Here is a 23,887-nt window from a genome sequence, read left to right as displayed (position 1 = left end):
GAGGAACGGATATCTCGTAAGGAGACGGAGAAGTAGCACTTTACGAGGCTAGCCATGATTACCTGGGGCATCTTAATGATCTCAGGTGAAACTCAGGTGGAAATTTGGCCCCTTCCCGTCTCTTACCTTGATTACATATTGACGGAATTTGGCAGGCTTTGCGTTTGCTTTTGTACAGATCTCTTGCGTTTTTAGTGTTCTGTCAAAGAAAACTATTGTGCCGGCTTTGTCTGTCCGCCCTCAGGTCTTGAAAACGACCGAGGCTAGAGGGCTGCAAATTGGTATGTTGATCATCCACCCTCCAATCGTCAAACAGACCAAATTGCAGCCCTCTAGCCTCAGTAGTTTTTATTTTATTTAAGGTTAAAGTTAGCCATAATCGTGCTTCTGGCAACGATATAGGGTAGGCCACCACAGAGCTTTGGTTAAAGTTTCAAGGGTCGCGGCTCATACAGCATTATACGAGACCACCGAAAGATAGATGTATTTTCGGTGGCCTTGATTACACGCTGTAGCGGCTGTACAGAAAACTCGATTGCGCCGAAGAAACTACGGCGCATTTTTTACTTGCAACGTCTTGTTTCCTCTTAAAACTTTTTGCAAGGGGTTTTTCGTCGTGGTGTGGTGTGTAATTGTTCAATTTCCTTTACCGTTATTCCTTTAGTGAAGAAGGTTCTTTGATTGACAGGTTGGATTTTTATAAACGCTGTGTTTAATGAATAATTTGTGTACAAACATTGATATGTAAACGGCGTTATTTATGTGCACACCACGAGCAGTAATTCTTAACAGTTACCCATACACATATTCGTTTATTTTTATATGAATGTATATATATATATATATATATATATATATAATATATATATATATATAATATATATATACTATATATATATATATATATATATATATATATATATATATATAGATAGATATGTATAGATATATATGAATATATAATGATAGATAGATAGATATGTATTTGTATGTATGTATATATATATGTATGTGTAAATGAATCACGAAAATATGGAACTTGATAATATATATAAATAAAGACAAAATAGACAATGGAGTGCCTTTGCAGCACCCCATATTTGTATTTGTTTTTATATATATATATATATATATATATATAAATGAATCATATTTATTTATTATATATATAATTTATTATATATATATATATATATATATATAATACAATATTTTTTTTTTTCATTGTTTACCAGACAAATGTGTAATTGTAATAACCACAATACCCTCTTATTTTTTTTCGATACACTTGTCACTACAAAACCTAAGGTCCAAATGGAGAACCGAATGAAGAAATTTTGACGTCCGTAGCAGGATTCGAACCCGTATTCGATATATCAGAATGAGGTCAGAATTTCTTCATTAGGCTGTAGATGTGGATCTTAGGCTTTTGGTGAAACTATCAAAAATTTGAAGAAATGGAGAAATTAAATATATTGTGGTTATTTTATATATATATAAACAATAATATATATATATATATATATATATATATATATATATATATATATATATATATATACACATTTATTCATATTAAAATAAACGAATATGTGTATGGGTATCCGTTAAAATTACTGCTCGTGACGTGCACATAAACTTTATAATTGTCAATTTGATAAATATTTATACGCCTTCCTTTCTCCTTTCTTAAGCTTTATAATTGTGAATTTTATGAATATTTATTGATACACCTTCCTTTCTGCTTTCTTAATCTGTATAATGGCGAATTGTCAATCCAATCCAATGTTAGTGATCTTATCCACATTAATCTAATTCTACTTCTTCTTCTTCTTCCCACAGTCCGACAAGATGGTTGTGTCAGAGGGAGCCATCAACAATATCATGGGGGGGATGGAGAACACAGCGGGCGTTCGCCTCCACTCCCATAGGCATAAGCTCAAACAAAGGTGAGTGTTCTTGTTGTGTTTGCTGATGTTTTTGTTATTTGTCTCTTTTATATGTTTTTGTTATCTGTTTTTTATATGTTTGTGTACTTTGTTTTTGTTGATTTTTTTGTTATTTGTTTTTTTTTGTTGATTTTATGTTGTCCATTGATTTTGCAGATGTTTTGTTGTTTTCTTCTTTTTGTTATTTTTTTATGTTTTGTTATTTGTTGTTTTTGTGGTTGTGTTAAGAATAAGTTTGTTAGTAGTGAAAAGGTCAGTGTCATTAATTTTTTTATAGTTTCGCTATTGATACATTTAGCATTATTAGTGTTTTAGTGTTTTATTTAAAAAAAAAGGCTATAACTCTTACTGAGGGGAGTAGATTTTGGGTAACTCTTTAAAGTTATAGTATTATTATTGTTGTGTTTAGGAAAAATCAATCTTTAAATTTATTTTTTATGGTTGATTCATTATTTTTTTATGTTTGTATTATTATCATAGTGGTCATTATCAGTGCAAAGATATTATTATTATTATTTGTTGTTGTTGTTGTTATACTTGTCCCCAGTACAAAAATATGTAAGTATGTGGTTTTGTTAAGCTTTATAATGATAATAATGCCTCTGATTTCTGATTCAGTTGCCTTAATACTGGACCAAAGAATCATTGTGGAGAATTTCTGACGCTCTGTCTCTACATTATTGGAACTGTCCGCTTACGCGAATCAAGACTCTCTCTCTCCCATCCATATTCCAAGAACTAAAATGATGAATCGTTGTAATGGATCGTTCTGAAACAAACCAGAAGAAAAACTACGAAAAAATTGACCATTTTTAAACAGCCAGAAAGCGGGAAAGGAAAAAACCTTCCCTTTTTTAGCGCCAAAATCTTCCGGTGCCAACACGGCTTTTAAAACTTTATGGTTCCACGGCGACCGGAAAGTTCACAAAGAAAGTTTCCCTTCTCGGGAGAGAGTAAGATTTCCTACCCCTTTTTTTAGCTACTGTGCCGTCCATGTCTGTCTGTGCGCACTTTTTCTGTCCGCCCTCAGATCTTAAAAACTGCTAAGGCTAGAGGGCTGCAAGTCGGTATGTTGATCATCCACCCTCCAGTCATCAAACAAACCAAATTGCAGCCCTCTAGCCTCTGTAGTTTTTATTTTTATTTAAGGTTAAATACATGATCGTGCGTCTGGAACCGATATCGTACCAAAAGCACAGGCCACCACCGGACCGTGGCTGAGATTCATGGCCGCGACTAAGAGTTTCATGGGCCGTTGCTGATGCCACCACCCGGACCGTGGCCGAGTTTCATACAGCATTGTACACTGCACAGAAAACTCGATTGTGCCGAAGAACTTCGGCGCATTTTTTACTTGTATTTATTATTCAGTAATTGGTTGAATATGGCAGTGATTGTTGCATAGTTATTCTTGAGTCACGCAGTAATTGCTGTCTGGTAAGCGCTCTCTAATTATGCAACGATAATTGCACCAATTCTATAAAGAAATCTAAGGGGATTGTCTCGAGAATTCGTCTGCAAACAATTCCGCGACTGTTAATTCTGTGAAATGCGTTTGCTCATAATTATGGCTCTGCGAGCAACTTTACGCTTAGATTCCACTTCTTGTTATTATTATAATCATTAGGTTTTGCTTCAGCGACTTCTAAACTTCAGCGGGTGACGCATTTTCCCAGTAATACTGATGTCACTTTATGGTCGCAGAATTTATCTTATTTGGGTGACATCACCCAAGATGTCTCATATCTCGTGACAGACATCGTAAGGGGATCGGTAGAGTACATCCCCCCCCCCTTCTGAATGTCCCTGTTTTCAATTATTGGTCTTGATTGTCATAGAAAATTTGATAATTGGTTTTTGAGCCATAGCCCCGTATGGGGGCAGTGCCACCAGTGCACCTCACGTGGTGCACTGTAGGCGGTACTTAAGGGTCTTCGCGGTGTCCTTTCGGCCCCTAGCCTCACCCTCTTTCATTCCTTTTACTGTAACTCCGTTTATATTTTCTTTCTTCCATCGGATCTTTCCACCTTCTCCTAACAATTGTTTCAGAGTGCAACTGCGAGGTCTTCCTCCTGTTACACCTTTCAAACCTTCTTACAGTCCATCTCCCTTTAAGCGCTGAATGACCTCATAGATCCCAGCGCTTGGCCCTTGACCTAAATTCTGTATTCTCTTCTCGATCCATAGCCAACCATTCCGCGTAAATTTGACGAGAATTGGTTCATCGGTTGTCAAGTTGTCCCGCTGAAAGAGAAGCAAGCTCCAATTGAAAAAAAGAAAAAAGTTTAGGAAAATCAAAATTTCCTGATGATAAGAAGAAAGACGAATAGGAATTTAAAATAAAGAAAGGCAGTCAAATATTGCAACCCATAGACTGTGTTGGAGATGGTGTCGTGCTTATAAGCAAGGGATGTTGGAGAACAGGGGGTTCAGGGGTGGGCGGGTGTGGGCGTGAAATGGGAGCAAATTGGCTAAAAACCCTGTTTCAGGTATTTGGCCCAGTCGCTTGATGTTACTGTCGTCAATTATGTTGTAGGGGCAGCTGCAGAGAGAGAGAGAGAGAGAGAGAGAGAGAGAGAGAGAGAGAGAGAGACAGAATTGCGTGCTGGATGTAATTTGATACTGAGAAGAAAGTGAGAGAGAGAGAGATTGAGATTGCGTGCTATATGTAAAATGATACTGAAAAGAAACAGAGAGAGAGAGAGAGAGAGAGAGAGAGAGAGAGAGAGAGAGAGAGAGTGGGACGGCCGAATCATGTAAGCTTATGTAATTATGTAAATAAAGTAACAGAGCGAAGTTATAACGATTATGTAATAATTACGTACAGGGCGATAAAGTTAATACTTAACGCCTATGTGCGTCCATCTATGTTTATACATTCGTATAGAATTGCATAATTAGAAAGATTCATATACACTGTAATATACACGTATGTATTAAGCCTGTGCATACGCTAGACAAATCTATATTTTATATATTTATATATATATATATATATATATATATATATATATATATATGGATATAGAGAGAGAGAGAGAGAGTATGGAGAGAGAGAGAGTATTCGAGGCTGACGACCTGCGACAGGTGTGTTGAATCGGAAAGGAGGTGTTACGGATGTCTTCGTAACCTAACAGAGTGTCATCTTATTTTTTTATCTGAGTCCTTACTTTGGCTCCATTTTGTATTCAGGAATTGTCACAAGACAATTCTAGGTCAGAGACGCGAGTCGAGGTCGATGGAAATGTAACAGAAGTGTGTGTGTGTGTGTGTATATATATATATATATATATATATATATATATATATATATATATATATATATAATATATTTTGTCACATACATCATGGCATTTTTACATTCATAAACATTAAGTTACAAATGTCGAATTTTAATATCAATTTTTCATTCACAAGCATTAAGTTACAAATGGAATTTAAGCTGGGAATATACATCGAATTTGTAAGCGGTAAGCGATCCGGGACCAGGGCGACTCGAACCACCGCATATTAAAGGACCTTGACGCTACCATTAGTAGGCTGTCGAGAGAGGTATAAGTTGATGGCGTCACTCGGTGGCGCTCAACACTTACAAAATTTCCCTCGTGTGTTTAATCCGAGGTTGAACGAGTTTCATATCAAAGGGCATTGTAACTTATAAACCACACATACACACACACGTATATATACGACAGTGGGTCCCAACTACTCTAGAGTGAGCGAATGAGCCTAACAGACCCCGAAGCAAATCGGTCCGTTCGAATCTCCCGCCCGACCTGAGAATCGACGAACCAGACGACGGTGGACTGTTGACAGAGATTTTCCTTAATCATCCTTTCGTCCCCTGAGGAAGAAACGACGTGGAAGAAAGAGAGAGAGAGAGAGAGAGAGAGAGAGAGAGAGAGAGGAAAGAAATTGGCGTGGAAGAAGTGTACCTCATGAAGAGTGGTTCCATAGAAAACTTTAAGAAAGCTGTCACTGCTATGTTCATATGTAGCTGCTAAATCACTAAATCATAAGTGATTTATTATTATGACAGAAGAGGCAGTTAGATTCTGTTGAGGTTATTATTATTATTATTATTATTATTATTATTATTATTATTATTATTATTTCTCTTGTGGTAAAGTACATGGAATTTCACCAGATATAGACTGTTCTTCAAATAACTGTTTGAATCATTGCAATGTTAAATACAACTTTCATTCACGCGTTGAATATTAGGGAAAAAATGTGATAATACAATGATGGTTAGTATCTGATAAAGTCTAGGGCTCTTGCACATAACATTTCACCAGAAAAAACTCTTTACTGCAGCACTGTATTGGTAATATTTCAGATATTCCTTGTTATTCTCAGAAGCATACTGGACAGATTATTACTGTAATTTCGGAAACTTGATATGATTTTGTGGATGAAACCGTGACATGTTTCTCACTTTGTCTACATCCGCAGCTATAAATTTTATACAATTATACATTACGGCAGGAGTTTGCATATTGTTTTTTTGAATATTTTTTTAACTGCTCACGAATCATTTCTGTACTCTCATATGCGCACCTGAGTTCTTAGACAGTGACGAAGAACTTTATATATTTAATATCTTCAGTGAGGAGTCATCAATGTATCCTTTCTTTCCTGAAACCAGATTCGACATCATCAGAAAATTGGGCCAAGGAACGTACGGAAAGGTCCAGCTGGCTGTCAACAAGGAGACTGGACAGGAGGTAAGGGCCTCAGAATTGTGCAAAGTTGCTCGTTTTTAGAATCCTTGGAAATTCTCGTCATTCAGTTCAGTGACAAAAGGAAATCGTGAATATGCCTGGTTTCTGACGTTCCTATCGTGTACGACCTCCTCTCCCACTGCCTTCTTTATTTTTTGCAGGTTGCGATCAAGACCATCAAGAAGGCCAAAATCGAAACAGAGCAGGACCTCATCCGCATCAGAAGAGAGATCCAAATTATGTCATCCGTTCAGCATCCGCAAATCATCCATATATACGAAGGTGAGTGTGGAGCATCGTCGTGCATGGATACCCATGTGTTGGAAACTTGATTTCATATTTTGGTCGCAAGTTTTAGTGAGTATTTCTCTCTCTCTCTCTCAAGTAACAACTCACAAAATATTCGAGATGCAAACATTTCCATCCTGAAGCCATAAGGCGTTTTTCTAAGGAGAGGGTCTTTTCTTCCAGTCTTTGAAAACCGCGAGAAGATGGTGTTGGTGATGGAATACGCAGCTGGAGGAGAACTTTACGACTACCTGAGCGAAAGGAAGGTTCTTTCTGAAGAGGAGGCACGCAGGGTGTTCCGGCATGTTGCATCGGCTACTTACTATTGCCATAAGGTAAAGATGATCATGAGTAGTAGTAGTACTAGATTAATGTGCGTATTGTGCATTCTTATGGATTGTGACTAAAGGGCCTGAATTTATTATCATGCAGACTTTGACAGGGCACAATTAAGGTTACTAAAAGGTGTAAAGCCTGGTTCAAGGCATTCCTTAGTTTTGATATGCTATATGAATTCAGATGCATCTGTTCTTTACACTGCTCATTCAGTATCATCAAGAAAGTGAGAATTGAACTGTAATTCTCTACTGATATGTTTGTTAACAAAATTTTTTATCTTTAGGATTTATGTGAAATGTGGTTTGCTTTTTTGGTATCAGCTTTGATGGAGTGACACTTTTTATCCCATATCATAAAAAAAATGAGAAAGAAATGCTCTGATTTTTAGAGTGAGGAACTATTTCCTTATGGCGTAGAAGGAAGATAGTCCCATTGGTGGATAAATTAGAAAAAAACTTTATGGAAAAACTTTATGAAAAATTTGTATAGCCTCATAAACGTTATATATATTTAGAGCGGACCTGTGACGTCAGTAGAACATGTATCATGCAAGCTGTGTACTTTTATTGGCCAAAATTGGCCCCTAAAATGTCAAGTTCAGGTCACATTAGAGGTGACTAACATGGATGGTCATTTGAACTTTTGAAGTGCTGTTCTCGTCCATTGTTTCATGTGTTTAGGTAGCTATTTTTGGATGTATTTTTGCCGAAGTGGGACTTTGATCAAAAGCATACCCCCTCTGTATTTATTCTCAATCAGAAAAATATGATTAAATAGATAAAGATGGAGTTTGGAATAAAAGAACCATTTACTTTAGCCCTGTTGCTATATCTGGGGCCTTAGATCTGCAAGTGAACCTGACACCTTTGTGAATATTGAGATCAAAGCATGTAATGTATATTGCCGATGAAATAATTTCTATTATAGCTGGGGAATGCCTCCTTTTTATTTTGTTTATAAATGTTGAAGAGAAAGTGTTCTGCTGTTTGGGACAAATGCTGTTGAACTCCCCCTCCCCCACCCAACACAAAAATTAAAAGTAAAAATATAATTTGACAGATGCTGCAGTCAGTCTCAGACTTTTCCACAGATGTTTCAGTGTCTTGTGAGTAAACTCCCCCCCCCCCTTCCCATTCACATTTGTTGAATATGTTTAAGTCAACAATTATTATTTTTACAAGTGTTGAAAACCTTCAAGAATGTAGGTGTGTACATTTGATTCTTCACCTGCAAAGTAGCATAAAGAATTCTACAATACCATAAAACATATGTTCAATATCTTTAATAAATGATAGAGTTTATTGAGTAAAGAATTTGATACTGTAGATCAAACCAACTGTTGGAGTAGGATTTTTTCAAAACAAAAAATGTGCAATGTTGAAGTACTTCTCTATTGTCTTTGAATTGGTTGCACTGGTTCTGCCCCACAGATACTTAATGGATAACTCAATTGACCCAATCCATGTATGCAGGGTATGTAGGTCAGCACTAACAGTTAAACGCATTTCTTGGGAATATCCAAAATTCTGCTGAACAGATCACTGAAGGAATTTCAGAATCTCCATTATACATGCAATTACTAAATAAAACAAAACTTTATTGTTAAAGTCAAACGTGTTAGGCCAGCTCTGTGAAAAATCAAGCGTTTTGACTCGTTGTTGTGGTTAAACTACCTAATAATCATAATAAATCAACAAGGTTATTTATTTATTTATGTATGTTTCACTCTAAATGCATGGGATTATATCACGAATTCTTTCAAATGGAGAAACATATTTCAAAGTTAATTTTCTCTGCTTCAGATACTATATTCTGGGGTTATTATTTAGTGCTCAGGTTGAAACTCTTAAGAAAATCAGTTAAAAGTTAACATTAATTTCTTTTTATTTCAGCACAAAATTTGTCACAGAGATCTAAAGCTAGAAAACATCTTATTGGACTTGGAAGGGAATGCAAAAGTGAGTCTGTATTTCTTGTATAATTTTAAATCAGTAAGTTTCCAAAAGATAATTTATGGTGGCTTTTACTGTACATCTAGCCACAATATCATTTACAGTATCATGTGCAGTACAGCAATTATTAAAGCTATTTTTATACACTGCAGTTTACAATAGTAATTTTTGTTTTATATTCATAATGTCAGTTCTAAGCTCAATAGTTTTACATATCTGTTGTTTTCCCGTACTGAAGTTAATTTGTTAGTCTACTTTTTTCACCATTCTGTGTATTGCATACATCGCAGTAATACACCGTTATCTCATTAAAATTCCATGGCATGTAACTTCACTCTTGAGCTAGCAGATAATGTTTGATTCCAGATTGCCGACTTTGGTCTTTCAAACGTATTTGACGATAAACATCGGCTAGATACCTTCTGTGGATCTCCCCTCTATGCATCTCCAGAAATTGTTAAAGGTGTTCCTTACACTGGTCCAGAAGTAAGTACTTTGTGGTCTCATCTGTAGAAAGTAAAATTGCTAAGTTGTGGCAATGGCATTGGTCTTAGCAGCCATTTATTGCCTTTAGATGAGTGTCTTTTTGTGTTTTATTCTGTAAAAAAATCTAGTGTATCATTATGCTAATGAAAGTAATGCAGGTAATGATTAAAGAGATTGCTATCATCATAATCAAGGTACCTTTGGTAACTGGTAACTGTTTATGTTCCAGGTCGATTGCTGGTCTCTTGGGGTACTGCTTTATACATTGGTTTATGGTGCCATGCCATTTGATGGCTCCAATTTCAAGCGTTTAGTAAAGCAGATCACACAAGGGGACTACTACGAGCCCAAAAAGCCTTCCAGTAAGTTTTGAAGAATTGTTATTTCTCCAGATCATGTAAATGATGTTTCAGGGTTTGTCCATGCCTGACCAGTATTTCTGAAATTACCCATAACTTTTTGTGAATGTGCTCAACCATCATGCCATAATTCAACTCTGTGAATTTTGTTTCTTATTTCCTATTCGTTAATTGGTCTATGTGAATTGCGTTTCTTAATTCCTATTCTGTAATTTGTGTTGGTCCAGGTAGTGATTCTGTCACCTCCCTAATCCAGTAGGTATATGATTCACTGTAATATTTGTAATGTAAGGCAGTGAATAGGCTAGAGCACCAGGTTTGAGTCAGTTTTTGATATTCATTTAGCAGTTGTCTTGGTGGCTATCTGGATCAGATTAGATAATAGTCAAGAAAAACCCTACCTTCTGTCTCCTGCAAATGCAGTTGCTTTGAGTATTTACCATATTGGGACAGTCTTTACAAAGATTTATCTGAGGAATCCCTCAGCCCATCATTTCTTATCCCTATTAGCTACTAGTATATCAATAATTCCTTCAGCATTTTCATATTCATTTTTTTCTTGAATCTTCCTTTTTGCACAATGGCTTAGCTAGATTTAGGCTTTATCAGTCCAGAAATATATTTCATGATAGATTATAACTTTATGTGAAGATATTTATATGCTTGTCATGTGTAGTGGAATGAAGTTTCATTGTTGGTAAATGTCAGCATTTTGTGGCAGTGTGCTTTTGAGAGAAGTCTTATTCATTTGTAATCTCTCTTGCCTGTATGTGACATTTTTAAATATTCAACATTTTTTTTTAACCTCTTTCACCCGTAATTTTTGTCCATGCTATTCAGCTTCACTTTTTTGCCCCAATTTTTGTCCATAATTAGAACCCCTAGTTGGGGTTAGTGCCATCAGTGCACCTCAGGCAGTGTACTGTGGGCAGTACTAAAGGGTGTTGGCAGCGTCCCTGTGGCCCCAACTGCACCCACTTTTTAGCCTTGTACCTTGTACTCTACCTGTACTCTTCCTTCCTTTCTTCAGTCTTGCTATATAACACCTCTGTCTGTGAATCCTTGGTTCAAATTTGGTTTTTCTGCCATTTCCACCTTTAAATCCTTGAACATCATTTCATTTATCTTCTGGACCTCTTTATGTTGCTGTTCAACACTGGAACTTTCTCTTTTCACTGCCTTAGCACTGAATGACCAAAAGTCCCCCAGTGCTTGGCTTGACAGCCTAAATTTTATAAATCAGTCATGTTTAGAGGAAATCCCTTTTAGGTAGTCTTGTTAAACTACAGTTGTAATATTTCTTTGTACCTTTTTCTGCTGTGCAATATGCTGATCAGCCTGTCTCTTCTGATTCATATTTTTCCAGCTAAACTTACTTGAGTTGGGTTTGAATAGAACTAATGGCTCATCTGAAAGAGGGAAGGTGGGCATTGGTTTACAAGAGAAGGAGAAAGAGGAATGGAAGTAACAAGCGAATTTTCTGTTCTGCTATTTTTTCGTGACCACATAAAATGTTTGTTCTTTCAGGTCACAGAATATTTTTTTCATTTTGTAGATTCTTCCTCTTTTCTTTTACCCGTTAATTCTATCCTTACTGTTTCCAGTGATGAAAATATTTACTTTTCTTTAATATATTGCGATTGATTCTGTAAGGTTTGTGCTGGTTGTTTGTAATCATTTGTAAAATAATTATGATTTCCCACTGACAAGTTTCATTTTTCAGGTGCGTCAGATTTGATTCGTCAAATGCTTACAGTCTCAGCTTCCAAAAGAGCCACTATAGAAGACATATGCAGTCACTGGTGGGTCAACGAGGGTTATTTAGAATCATGTTTAGACGTTGCAGAGGCCTTAGCCAACCAGACGCCTGTACGCCTCGATCTGCTGCTGTCACTTGCCCCGAAACACATCAACTCTGAGCACATGCTTATTCAGCCAGAGGAAGATGAGAGCATGAGAGTAAGTGCATCGTGGTGGCTTAAAAATCTTGTAACACAAGATACAGTACGTTCTTAGCTTTAGAAGGAAAGGATTTTGAGGTTCTGGGCCAGTCATTCCCTCCAAGAATTTTCTAGGCCTTTCATGGTAATACTTTGAGATGTTAAATTTCCTATTGGATAAGATTTTGAAGTGATTTCCAGATTTTTTTATTGTCTTTTACATATTTTTGTTTTAAAATTTAGTGCTTGTAACAAATTCTGTAGTGTTCCTTTGGGCTCAGTTTCTCAAGTTCCTTTGTAGTGTTGGCTGATCAATGGATTGTATTAATTTAAACCTTATGATTTCTAACTTTATGATTTTGTATACAGTTTAGGTTATTTTATTCTGTAGCAGTTCCTGACCTGGATAACATTTAAACATTTAATTCAGTAGTGATTACTGTTTTGCCTTACAGTCGCCACCTACCTCAGAGGCGACGCGCCCTCCTCCTCAACTTCACTTGCCGCCACCTCCTCCAGAAACCTTGCCCGTCATTCCTACACGCTCAGTTTCTCTTGGTGCTATTTCGTCTGTTAATCATAATGAAATTGATGCGTTACTAACAAAGAAACTGAAAGAGAAAAAGAAAGAAGAGGATAAAAAGAGAAAAGCTGATCAGTCTGGGGTAATAGAAAAGAAAAAGAAAAGAGAATCGACCGTTGAAGGCACCCCAAAAGTTAGTCGTAAAGAACGTAAGTCTGAAAGTAGTTCACAGGAGGGGGATGCGTCCAGTAGCAGACGGCCACCGGCTGGGCCTGAGGTTGAGTCAGCAGAGAGAAAGAAGAGTAGCACTGGTACCAAAAAGAAAGATCAATTAACTGATGGCGATCCCTCGGAATGCAAGAAGAGTGTCAAAAAGTCTGAACCTGCAGCGGATGGTGATATTAGTGATATAAGTGAAAGGTCAGAGAGAAAGAAAAGTGTAAAGAAGAGAGAATCATCCATTGGTAAGGACAGCAGTGAGAACGATAAAGTAGAAAGAAAGAAAAGTGTGAAAAAGAGGGACTCGTCATTGACTAGGCCAACTGATGACAAAGAAAGAAGGAAAAGTACGACAAAAAAGAAGGAAAGTGTAAAAGATGATAGTAGTGTTAGTGCAAATAGTAAATCTGTTACTGAAACTGTGATAAATGGGGAAGAGTCAAGTGAGTTAGAGATGGGTAAGCCTAAGGTTACTGCTCCCCTTAGTACATCAGAGGACCAATTACCAGGTCTAAGTTTGAAGCCTCCACTTCCTAAGGACCAAGTTTTAGGCCGATCATCATCTAGTGATGCAAAAACGCGCAAAAGTAATAGTGGTAAGAATGATATGGGTAGTTTACCTCAGAATGAACAGTCAGAACCTATGGAAACTGAACAACTCCCTCCTCTTTCTTCATCTTCGCCTGCTGGTAGTCCAGCAAAACTTTCATCAAGCACCAAATCAATGGAATCCTCAGCGTCAAACGATGGAACTCTTAAGGCTTCAGATTCTTCATTATCAAGAGAATCTGTTAGCCCAATGAAGCTTGGAACTACCCCAGTTTCTCAAACACAAAGTGTTAAGTCCAAATCTCCATCACCTAGCCAGGTGAAAAAGGTAAAGTCTAAGTCATTAATGAAAACATCCTCCAAAACTAAAGTAGAAGACAAGTCTCCAGAAGTGCCTGTCATGAATGGAGAAGCCGGTAGTCCAGTTTCTCCTTCTTTTGCTAAAGTAGATGAAACAGAGAAGATTTTGCAAGAGACAGCTGACAAAATTAAACAAGCTGAGGGTTTAAACATTCCCGTGGTGAAGATGGATGATACTCAGGGTAAAGATGCAGCTAGTGAAGAAAGTTTGAAGAAGGAAGGAGACACGGCTGGTGATCAGAGGCGGAAGGAAGCAGATTCCACGCCAGATTCCAGTAAAGATGCCAGTCAATCCTCGTCTCTGCTATCGACACCAGCCCGTAGTCGGGCTGGTTCCGAGTCTTCCAATGAGGCACGGCCTGCTCGCACTGATTCCATGAAACGTCAGTCCAAGATTTTCAAAGCTGCTGCCATGTGGGAAAATCAGAGTTCACAGCAACCTCCAACTGGAGGGGACAAGGCCAAGAAACCCGTAAGACCAGGAGGAAATGCTATGTCTGATCTCACCAAGAAATTTGAAGAGAAACCCGTGGCAGATCGAAAATCCAAATTGGTTCCTTCATTAAAGGTAAAGCCTGTCTTAATGAGAGCACTGTACTGTATTGCTTCTTCATATTTAGTAATTTTATTTCATACGTTTTAATTGCATGTGGCAATATTTTGACAGTTACAATAATCTTACTCTTCTTAATTGTTGTGTTTTGGTTTTATTGGTGTTAATTACTTAATCATATTTGTATGAACATAATTTACTGGTAATTTATCCTGAGAGTTATTCCATAAATGAACTTCAAAACTTTTAAATTAGTCTTCACAAATGTACAGTAGTCTTTTCACCTTCACTTGAAATTACCGTATCATTGCTGGTTTAGATAAATCAGAAAGGTATCTTCACTGAATTTCACAGCAGGCTATTGTATTATGAAAATAAGGTCAACAGCACTTTGAGAAGCTCTTATATATTGTCACATTATTGATTTAATTAAATCTGGATTGAAGTTGTTACCATACAAACTGGAACATTAATATTGCTGTATCCAAAAATACCTATTTCTATGAATCATTGCTATAAAAAGATATTTTGTTTATGTAATTTTCACATTTTTGTATTGTGTACATAGGTGACATCAGAAGGGCACTTCACAATTTTGTTCTTGAATATTCTTAATTTAAATTATATTCTAGTAGGTTCTACAAAAATGAACTCTTCCTTTCACAAACATTTGTTTTTTTCTAGACTTTAACGTTTACACTGCATTGTTTAATTTTAGTATTTCAGTGTTACAAGCTTACACCATTAACATGACACGCAAGGTTACACTTGAGCACATAGCCTCATAAGCATTCTCCTTCCTGCCATTTAAGTACAATATTGCTAAATATGGGTTCTGGAGAGTTCCATATGCAGTCAGAATATTGATGTATAGAACAATTTGTTTGTAAGTTATGGTCAAAATCCCTCATCTCATTTCCATATCCAATTTAACTTGAAATGTTTTCCTTCCATAAAAAATTCATGAGGATTATAAACCTTCCTAATTTTACAAGTGCCCTGATGCCTGTTTAGATTGGGATGCATTGCTCAGTAAATGCTGCCAAAGTATTAGTTAGGCAATAGATGAGACCTTCCTACTAGGGAGGGCTCACCTGCCAATCCTTTAATTTTTTATATCCATATCTGACATTTATGAAGTACCATTCACCATGCTTAGTTTTCTTGTCATTTAGTCACTCATTCCATTGTTACTGCAAGGTCTGTGTTTTGATTTTCATTTAAAGTTAACCATCATTGTTACCATCAGTGTTCTGTGATTAGGAACTCTGATGTGGGGACAATGGCAATGCTTTTGTGAGAGATTGTGCTTGGGGATAACTGGTCTCTGAGTCTATTTTACTATTTTCAGTTCTGTTTAAAAATGAATACAAAATTATTTAACCTGTGGTCCTGTTTTAGCCTTCACTGTGTGTATGCCTATCACTGTAATTTGTTTGCCGGTAATGCTATACAATTTTACCTGTTGTTAGTAAGGCAGTTTGTGTGATTGTCTGGTGTGTTGTCTTATATTAATCCTTTACTCACTATCATCATTAAACACACTTTTTTTTGTGCATTGAATTTGCACTACACACTTGAGTGATTATGTCCCTTACAGAACAGTCTGAATTTCTTGAAGCTTAGTTTTGTATTAATGTAGATTACGGAAGAGTTTTACATCTCTTTCTTAAATTTCCATCAGCAAAAGAAACTACCGTAGCTATCGTGGGATTATCATTTCCTGAATTTTTTTATGTGCTTTTGCTTAAAAAGGCAGGATTGTTTTTGACTGAGAAATATCCATTATAACTCTTCTTAAGTATACTTTTCCCAGTATTTTTTTTTTCTATGAGACAGTGATAGGTTTTATTGCTGAGATCCACACTTATCAGTGAATATACTGTAGTAGCATAGGGCTATAGGAGCCCACGTTGGTTGCTTATATGGCATGAAGAGAAACTTGTACATTTCCCATGTAGTAAGTTGATACCTGAATCACATTGATAAGAATGTTTTTTTTTTTTTACTGATGTCTATTTTTACCAGTGACACACACACACACTATGTTTTTATTAAAAACAAATTGTCTGTGCAACAAACTTTCATTCATTCACCATTTTAGGGAGCATAATGAACAGAGGAATGATTTATTATATGCTTCTAGCTAAGTCACCCAGTTGAAAATATTTAAAATTAGCTCTCTGTGTTTTCTTTTGTTTGTTTTGTTTATTACCTTATATACAGCTTCAGTCATTATGTCTGTGTGTGTTTGTCCTTTGACATTTTGTGCGAATTACCATAGTACATGAAAAACAAAAATCATGAAAAACATGAACATTTTTGAGGCTGATAATGACATCTGATTGAGCCTTTTTTACTTTTTTTTTTTTTTTTACTGTGATCAAGAACAGGGAATTCTTGAATAATACAATGCATTTTAAGTTTAAAATTTGATTTCAAAATTACTCTTTCTTTGTTTTATAATTTTTAGATTCACATACATTTTTCATCACAACTGTACATCACTTATTCTTGTATTTTCTTATTATCCACTGTACAGTTAGTACAGCATTTTCCTTTCTTTTATCCAGGAAATTTGGTTATTCTTCAATACAAAATTGCTTTTATATGAAGGTTTAATTGGTGTCTTCCAAATCTGTTGTCACTGAGTTCACTGTTTTATTTTTAAGCATTTTTACTGCCAATCACTAGAAGTAATAAGAGAGTTAAGAATGTTTCTATTTCATAGGTATCTGATGCCAAAAGAGCCTTTGAGGCAAAATCAGCAGACAAGCCATCTGTTATCTACAGAAAGAAGTCACTATCAGATTCTCTTCCTCCATCTCCCACAACCAAAGAAAGCCCACAGTTGCCCACAACACAGTCTGGACCAACTATACTTCAGGATGTGTTAAGAGAATCAACTCCTGTTACAACCACATCCCCCACAAAAGAACGTTCTCCCTCCAAAGACAAGTCTCCTGCTAAAGATTCTGTCAGAGAGAAGTCCCCCAAGAAAGTCAAAGAGTCTGGTAGCACGCAGGTAACTAAATCTAAGTCACCTAAAATGTCTGTGGCAGAAACCAAACCTCAAAAGAATGAAAGCACAGTCACAACTCCTTCACCTAAGAAGGCAGAAGGTAAACCTGACGATGCCAAGAAGACATCCGTAACTGATAAGCGTCCTGCTGGAGTAGATGAGAAGTTAGTGATGCCAAAGACTCCAACTCGTACTTTAGAGGTCAGTCCTCGAGAGACTGTAACAAGTTCCGAGGAAGAGGAAGCAGTTGTTGTGGGGGGACTTAACTTGAAGCTTGGAGGTGTAGGAAAAATATCTGAAGTGGGTACTAAACAAGAAGTATGTAAAGCAGAGTCTTCGGACTCTTCTGATTCAGAGTCTGAAGCGGAAAAGATGCTCAAGATTTTGTCGGAAAAGAGAGAGAAGGTTGAGGCAGCAAGGAGAGAAAAATTACGTAAAGTTTCGGAAGCAAAGGACAGAGAGGCAAAGAAAGACATGCCAGCAATCAGAGAGGAACCTCAGTCAAAATCACCCTCCAAATCTCCACCAACATCACCTGAGAAAATAGAAAAGCCAGCGGCAGCAGCAGCAGCAGCGGTGGGGGCGGCAGCAGAGAGTTCACCTGAGCAGAAGTTTGCCACACTACCTCGAGGATTTAAGACTAAACCTGCTCCAGGCACTGTTCCACCTCCACCCTTAGGCCCCCCACTAATGCCAGATAAAGTTAAGAAGAACAACATCAATCAAGAAATTGAGGGAATGATGTCAGCCATAAAAGCTGTTGATCGGGCCATCACAAAGGTGAGACTTGTTTTCATTTTTTTTTTATTTCACTTGCATAGATTAAGTAGTGAGGATTCTGTGCTTTACTTATGTTAAATAAAGTCCACTTTGTACAAATAATAATAGAGCTTATGAAGCACATCATATTGTAACCAATCAAACTTCTCTGCTTACAGTAACAGAATAAGAACCATGTTGTGTATTGTATTTAAAATTTTTTTTCTTTTAGCTGCAAATCAAAGGTACTGTATTAGCATATAAAGTACAGTATAAGTTCAGCAAATTTTTACCAAATTCAGACATTACAACTATGGATGTCAAGGTATAATTTGAAGTTATTTTAGAGCATAAAGACAGAATTCTAGAAAGGACATTACAGTTCTGCATTTGTAGCATTTTTAGATTTATCTGCAGGCAATATGTTTTCATATTGTGGTTCTGCTTAGCACGGGTAATAATAATAAAAGAGTATTAATCTCTTAGGAATATATGGTTATAGATTTGTATTTTTAAAACACAATTCTAAAAATGTGAGCAACTTCTAACATCTCAAAACACCAACGAAGTTAAACTAAATGCTCTGAAAAGCAGGGGAATGTAGGGGGCCAGTAACCTTGATGTGACAGCTACAGTGTATTTGAAAAAGTAGATAAGTCTTTCCCAATAACCAGATGTAAGCTGAAAAGGTGAGGAATTGCATATTTTGTATTACATTTTCTAATTTTGAGTTATAACCATAAATTTTTATCATGACTGCGACAATGAAGGTGTGGTTATGAAAGGGGACAGTTTTTGTGTTCTAAAGGGAATAACAAAGTATGAAGGAAACTTATTTGGAAAATTGTAAGATCAGGAATAATAGACTCTAAATCTGTTTGAACTAAGACTATGTTGAATATGCGAAGAACATTCAGTGCTACAGTTTAGTGTCCCTTGTTAGATGTATCATTACTTCTTAATAATCATTACTGTATAATGTAATCATTTTTTGGAGGAGGAGGATGAAAAATGCACTGATTGTGACAGCAACAAAAAGACTAGAATTGCTCTATGTTTACTTATACTGTACAGTCTTTTGGTGTTTAAAATAGAGAGAGCCAGTATAGTAATTGTTGTTAATCCTGTGAAAGTAGCAGAAAAGGGAGGTGATGTACTTTATTTTACTTAAGGGAAGAAGGGTCAGCAGCTGTCAAAATTCAGGAGCAAAGGCAGCATTGGTTTATTTGGCTCAATCCATCTTTACCTAGCTGACCAGATAGGTCAGTCATGTGCCTACACAGCATTCTCTTTACAGAAAAATGACAGAAATATTCAGATTGACAAGATACATTCTGGGTGAGAGTACCTCCCAGCAGCCAGCGCAGACTGGTTTGAATTATAGTATTGTACCATGTACTGTGACATCATTCAGCTGAAACACACCATAAGCACTATTACTCTATTTTATATTAGTGCAATAGTTGTCTGATCATGGAAAATACTGGAGTTTGCATTTCAAACATATAGTAAGGATTTAAATGTAGCAGATGTATATTACTGATATTTCTGACCACAGAGTAGAAATATTTTCAAAATAATTATGTACGTTTATTATACGGAAAATACAGATACCTTCTGTTATACTATTTGCATTAATTTGTAAATATTTAGTAGTACTCTACCTTCCCTTTGATTTACTGATACTTATTATTTTTTAATCCTATTTTGTTACAGATGTCTGTAGCGAATATTTTAATTTCTGGGAATTTTTCCTTTTGATTTTTCATTCATATCTATATTGCTTTGCCTATTCCTAATGATATTGAGGTCTTCCTGTAGGCAGTTTATTCTTAATGGTGGCCTTGTAATTCTTTAACTGGTTTCAGTAACATGTACTTAACCTTACACATAAGCTGTCAAAAGCATTTGTAGGTTTCCACATAGGAAGTACATAATTCCTGGTGAATCCAGATAAGTTAGTCTCCTTGAGGAAGCCATAAGAATGAGTGAAAGATGTTTGTTATTGAATTTCAAGTGATAAGTTCGTTCATTATCACAGAATTCTGATCAACTTGTAAGTTCATGGGTAAACTACTGTATTTTATTATGTTACTGAAACTTTTCAAAATACAGTATGAGATTTGTGATGAGGTCAAAAGAATTAATAGGAATTTACTCAATATTCCTAAGTGTGAATGCATGTTAATTAAGAATGAATTTTAGGAATAGGGCCAAGAAGAAAGTTTAGTGATGCTTAGTTTCTTAAGATCAATGAGGTATATAGTCCCCTTAAAAACTCTTGAGAGAGTAGTTTTCCAGGAAAGAACGAGAAGTTTGTAGTAAACCGAGAAGGGATGAAAGTATTGCAAACAAACCAAATGAAAGTATGGAATTTAAGAACTCCTTATTGATTCTGAAAAAAGGAGTAAGATATTGAAATGTGTAAGAGGTACGTAATGCCAATTCTGAGAATGGAGTAGGTAGATGAAATAAAGTAGTATGTGTTGCTGACCCTGAGAAAGGAGGTTATTGAATGTGTAAATGCGAGGGCTTATCCTAGGAAAGGTGGCGTTTACTGAAAGTGTACGTAAGGGTGCTGATTCTGAGGGAGGAGTGAAGTTACTGACATGTGCAAAAGGTAGTGATGTTTAGTTTTACTGATGTTTCTGAGGCAAGTGTCAATGTTGCAGGAAGAGCAAGAGATTAAAATATTACGCGATTCACTGGCTCGTAATCTGCCTGAAAATAGAAAGGAAGATAAAAGTAAACCTCAAGATAGCGTTGCTACTCCACGTCCTGAGCGCCGTCCTGTAGTCAAAGAAGTACAAGCCATCCCACCTGAACAGGTTCTTGCACCCTCCATTAGAGACAGGCCTGTGACCACTAGAACCTCAGAAAGTAGAGCACGCCAGGTTAGAATAGTTTGGGGGTATTTTGCAAAAAGAAAAAAAGAGATATGTGGATCCTGGGAGACCTGTTATGGAAGGACCAGTTCAGTCATCCCTGCATCAAAATAATGTCCCATACTCACTGTATGGAGCTTATCCTTTGCACAATGTTCCTGATCGCAGACCCTGGCCTCCGTTACCGCCTTGAGTATTGCTAAGCAATCTTATTTGTAGCTTAGCATGGTGGAACCTTTTAATGACCGTCTGCCATATTAATGACCATATAGCTTTTAGCAGAGCGTAGCTTGATTTAGATATGCATCCAAATTGTACTTTAATATTTAGACAGATTTTTTCAGGCCTCGTGAGAACATTTTTTTAGTACTACTGTATACAGTAAAGCAAATGCTTTTTATATTTTTTACAAAATGGTTTTTTTTTTTGCTAACATTATCATCCTTACCTTAAATTTTAACATTTGGTATTACATATTCCTCTTGTAGTGAATGGCTCGCTTATTTTACCCAGCTTTGCTTGCAGAAAAGCTTAACAGGGGATGAATTATAGCTTTCTAACACTTGTCAGAAGTTGGCACAGACCTGTTGGTATGCATATGCAAAAGACTACATTTCACTTTGTCACTTAAGAAATGCCACTAATAGTACACAGCTCATAGTTAGGGAATGCCATTAATTTAATACAGTTATTAGTTAATTGACATTATGTATTTGTTTTTGATTGGTAGTTTCTTTTAATAGTGTAGATGAACGTAGGTCTTTGAAGTATTTCATAGTTATGATGAAAATATGTTTCTTGAATGTGAGTGTACCTGAAGTTATTATCTTGAAATGGTTTGCTGCAAACATTACAATGCTGCATTTTTCAAATAATCTAGAAAAATTGTTGTATATTTCAGTCATAAATACATATTCTTGTAATGCTGTTCTGTAGTCTGGACTGAAGTCAAGTCTTAAAGGTAATGCCTTGAACAGTAGGTACACTGTGCTACATAATTCTACATTTTCAAATAATCAAGAAAAATTCTCACAATAAATTTCCATCATAATCCCCGAATTCCACTTTCCTCAAGGTAATGCCCAAAACAATAAGTACACTAAACTAATTAATTAGTTTGGCATATATTACAGATTGAGTTCTTCATTGGTTAGCTTTAGCATGGCAAAGATTTTTGGAGTGTAACACCTGAAATTAAGTTTTTCATTTCACCTTTCTGTGGTAAACAAATATGTACTGTATGTGAATTTCATCACTTCTGGTACACAATCTACTTTTGTGTAAATTTATTTTTGTTTATCTTTGTTTAATTCCTATGTTACAGTATATTTAAATAAATGAATGTATTCTGTATTACAATGCATGTAAACTGTCTTTTTTTTTTTTTGGTCAGAGTAAACATAAAGGCACTGTATCAAGATCAAACAGCTTTTATTCCAGAACTTGACACACTGAAGAGAGAGGGGATCTTTTTGCATTTATGACTGATGTACTTATTTAATTTTTAGGGTCCAGCTGATTCTCAGAGCAGCCAAGAGGCAGAACGCAAGAAATCACAGGTTGAAATCGTCCTGAATAATAAGAAACCCATTGGGCAAGAACCAGATGCAGCCAACAGACGTTCTTCATATGCCGAAATTCAGCTGACCTCTCCTACTGCCAAGGAAGCACTTAGACCTCAAGAGTTCAAATCAGAAGTAAGCTAATTCAGTTTATACAGCATAGAGGAAAATATAAAAACATATGAGAATTAGATAACTACAATTGCACTAAATGCAACATCACCTAATAGTGTGCTAACATTGCTAAATATGAGTGCCATTTTCCTTGGACTTCAGTAGACATTGGTTCAGATCCACTCCAGGTGTGTCTAAGAATGATTATAAAAGATATTGATGTGACCCAAATTTTCCAACAAGTGTACCATAAAATAACTATCAGACACAACTACAGCTAACTGTCAAGTAGCTTGAGGCAATTTGAACTATCCATCAGGTGATGCTGTCCCAAGCTTCACATACTGCTAAACTGCACTTGTGCTATGGTTATGAAATTGTTGACAACAGTAGCACACAAATGAGAAGATAGTAGTTGTTGTTATTAAATAATTTAGTCAGACTACTCAGTCACATTTACAGACTAAGTTTTAAAAGGGAGGTGAAGATTAGGATCAGGTAAAGATAAAAAAGTTGGACATTCAGGTTGGTGAGATATCCAAGGGAATGGTTTAAAAGTAGAAGGTAAAAAGCAACGGAAATGGGTACTGTAGGGACTGCTAAGAACCTTTAGTACTGCACCCTAAGAAATGTGTCGGTAAATTTTCACCTGTAAATTATATTTATTTCAGGTCCAGCATAGTGTAGAACCACCTAGAAGCTTAGGGGAAGCACAGCTTCAGAGGGCAAAGAGGGAACGAATCATTCCAATTATGTTGGAAGATGAGGAGGACGACGACGATCGCACTACTAGCGAAGGTCTTTCTCGCTCAGACAGGTAAGTTTTTTTTTCATAAAAACTGCTGTAACTTTCAGTGCCATGTAACTTAGATGATTTTTATATCTTAAGGCCTTCCATGAAATGAGAACTTATCTAAATCATAATCTGCTTTTTGCTGTGAAAATTTCAAGTTGATTCCTATCAAGGGAACCAGGCTATTTAACATGATTTGGAAGTGTCAGATACAATAGGCAATTAAACTGGACACAATAGGTAATTAAACTTGATAAGATTGTTGCTTTTTAATTTTCACTATGGGTAAAGTGGTGTTAAATTAGGTTGTCAGGGAGAATCTTTCCACTGCCTGCCTGTGGCATAAAGCAAAAACAAAGTATTACTGTATTTGCAGTTCTTGTAATTGGTTGCATAATGAGTAATATTCTAATTCCATAGACCAGTCATTTTATATTTTTGTAAAGTAAGTTAAAATGATTTCATTTTGTATATTAAAAGTGTTTTGACATGAAATCATATGAGTTCTAGG

At 36.2% G+C, this 23,887-nt stretch overlaps 1 protein-coding gene across 15 annotated transcripts in view; it reads left to right on the top strand.

Annotated features, from left to right (window-relative positions):
* The window catches only part of Nuak1 (Nuak family kinase 1), a 137,172-nt gene that overhangs the window by 66,901 nt on the left and 46,384 nt on the right, over window positions 1-23,887 (top strand). For 10 of the 15 annotated variants that reach the window (XM_067088590.1, XM_067088583.1, XM_067088585.1 and 7 more), the window contains 13 exons: window positions 1,843-1,949; window positions 6,598-6,676; window positions 6,835-6,955; window positions 7,145-7,296; window positions 9,193-9,258; window positions 9,619-9,738; window positions 9,968-10,100; window positions 11,821-12,056; window positions 12,493-14,256; window positions 16,973-18,043; window positions 20,695-20,916; window positions 22,416-22,604; window positions 23,255-23,400. In XM_067088590.1, the coding sequence (XP_066944691.1) occupies window positions 1,852-1,949; window positions 6,598-6,676; window positions 6,835-6,955; window positions 7,145-7,296; window positions 9,193-9,258; window positions 9,619-9,738; window positions 9,968-10,100; window positions 11,821-12,056; window positions 12,493-14,256; window positions 16,973-18,043; window positions 20,695-20,916; window positions 22,416-22,604; window positions 23,255-23,400 (4,397 nt within the window). In that variant the 5' untranslated portion in view covers window positions 1,843-1,851. The remainder of the gene's footprint in view (window positions 1-1,842; window positions 1,950-6,597; window positions 6,677-6,834; window positions 6,956-7,144; window positions 7,297-9,192; window positions 9,259-9,618; window positions 9,739-9,967; window positions 10,101-11,820; window positions 12,057-12,492; window positions 14,257-16,972; window positions 18,044-20,694; window positions 20,917-22,415; window positions 22,605-23,254; window positions 23,401-23,887) is intronic. The other 5 variants (XM_067088586.1, XM_067088582.1, XM_067088591.1 and 2 more) reach the window with 3 other exon arrangements.

This window comes from Macrobrachium rosenbergii, chromosome 45 (assembly GCF_040412425.1).
Source record: "Macrobrachium rosenbergii isolate ZJJX-2024 chromosome 45, ASM4041242v1, whole genome shotgun sequence".
In the NCBI taxonomy this organism is placed as follows: Eukaryota; Metazoa; Arthropoda; class Malacostraca; order Decapoda; family Palaemonidae; genus Macrobrachium; species Macrobrachium rosenbergii.
This window is presented reverse-complemented; position numbering and strand designations above follow the sequence as displayed.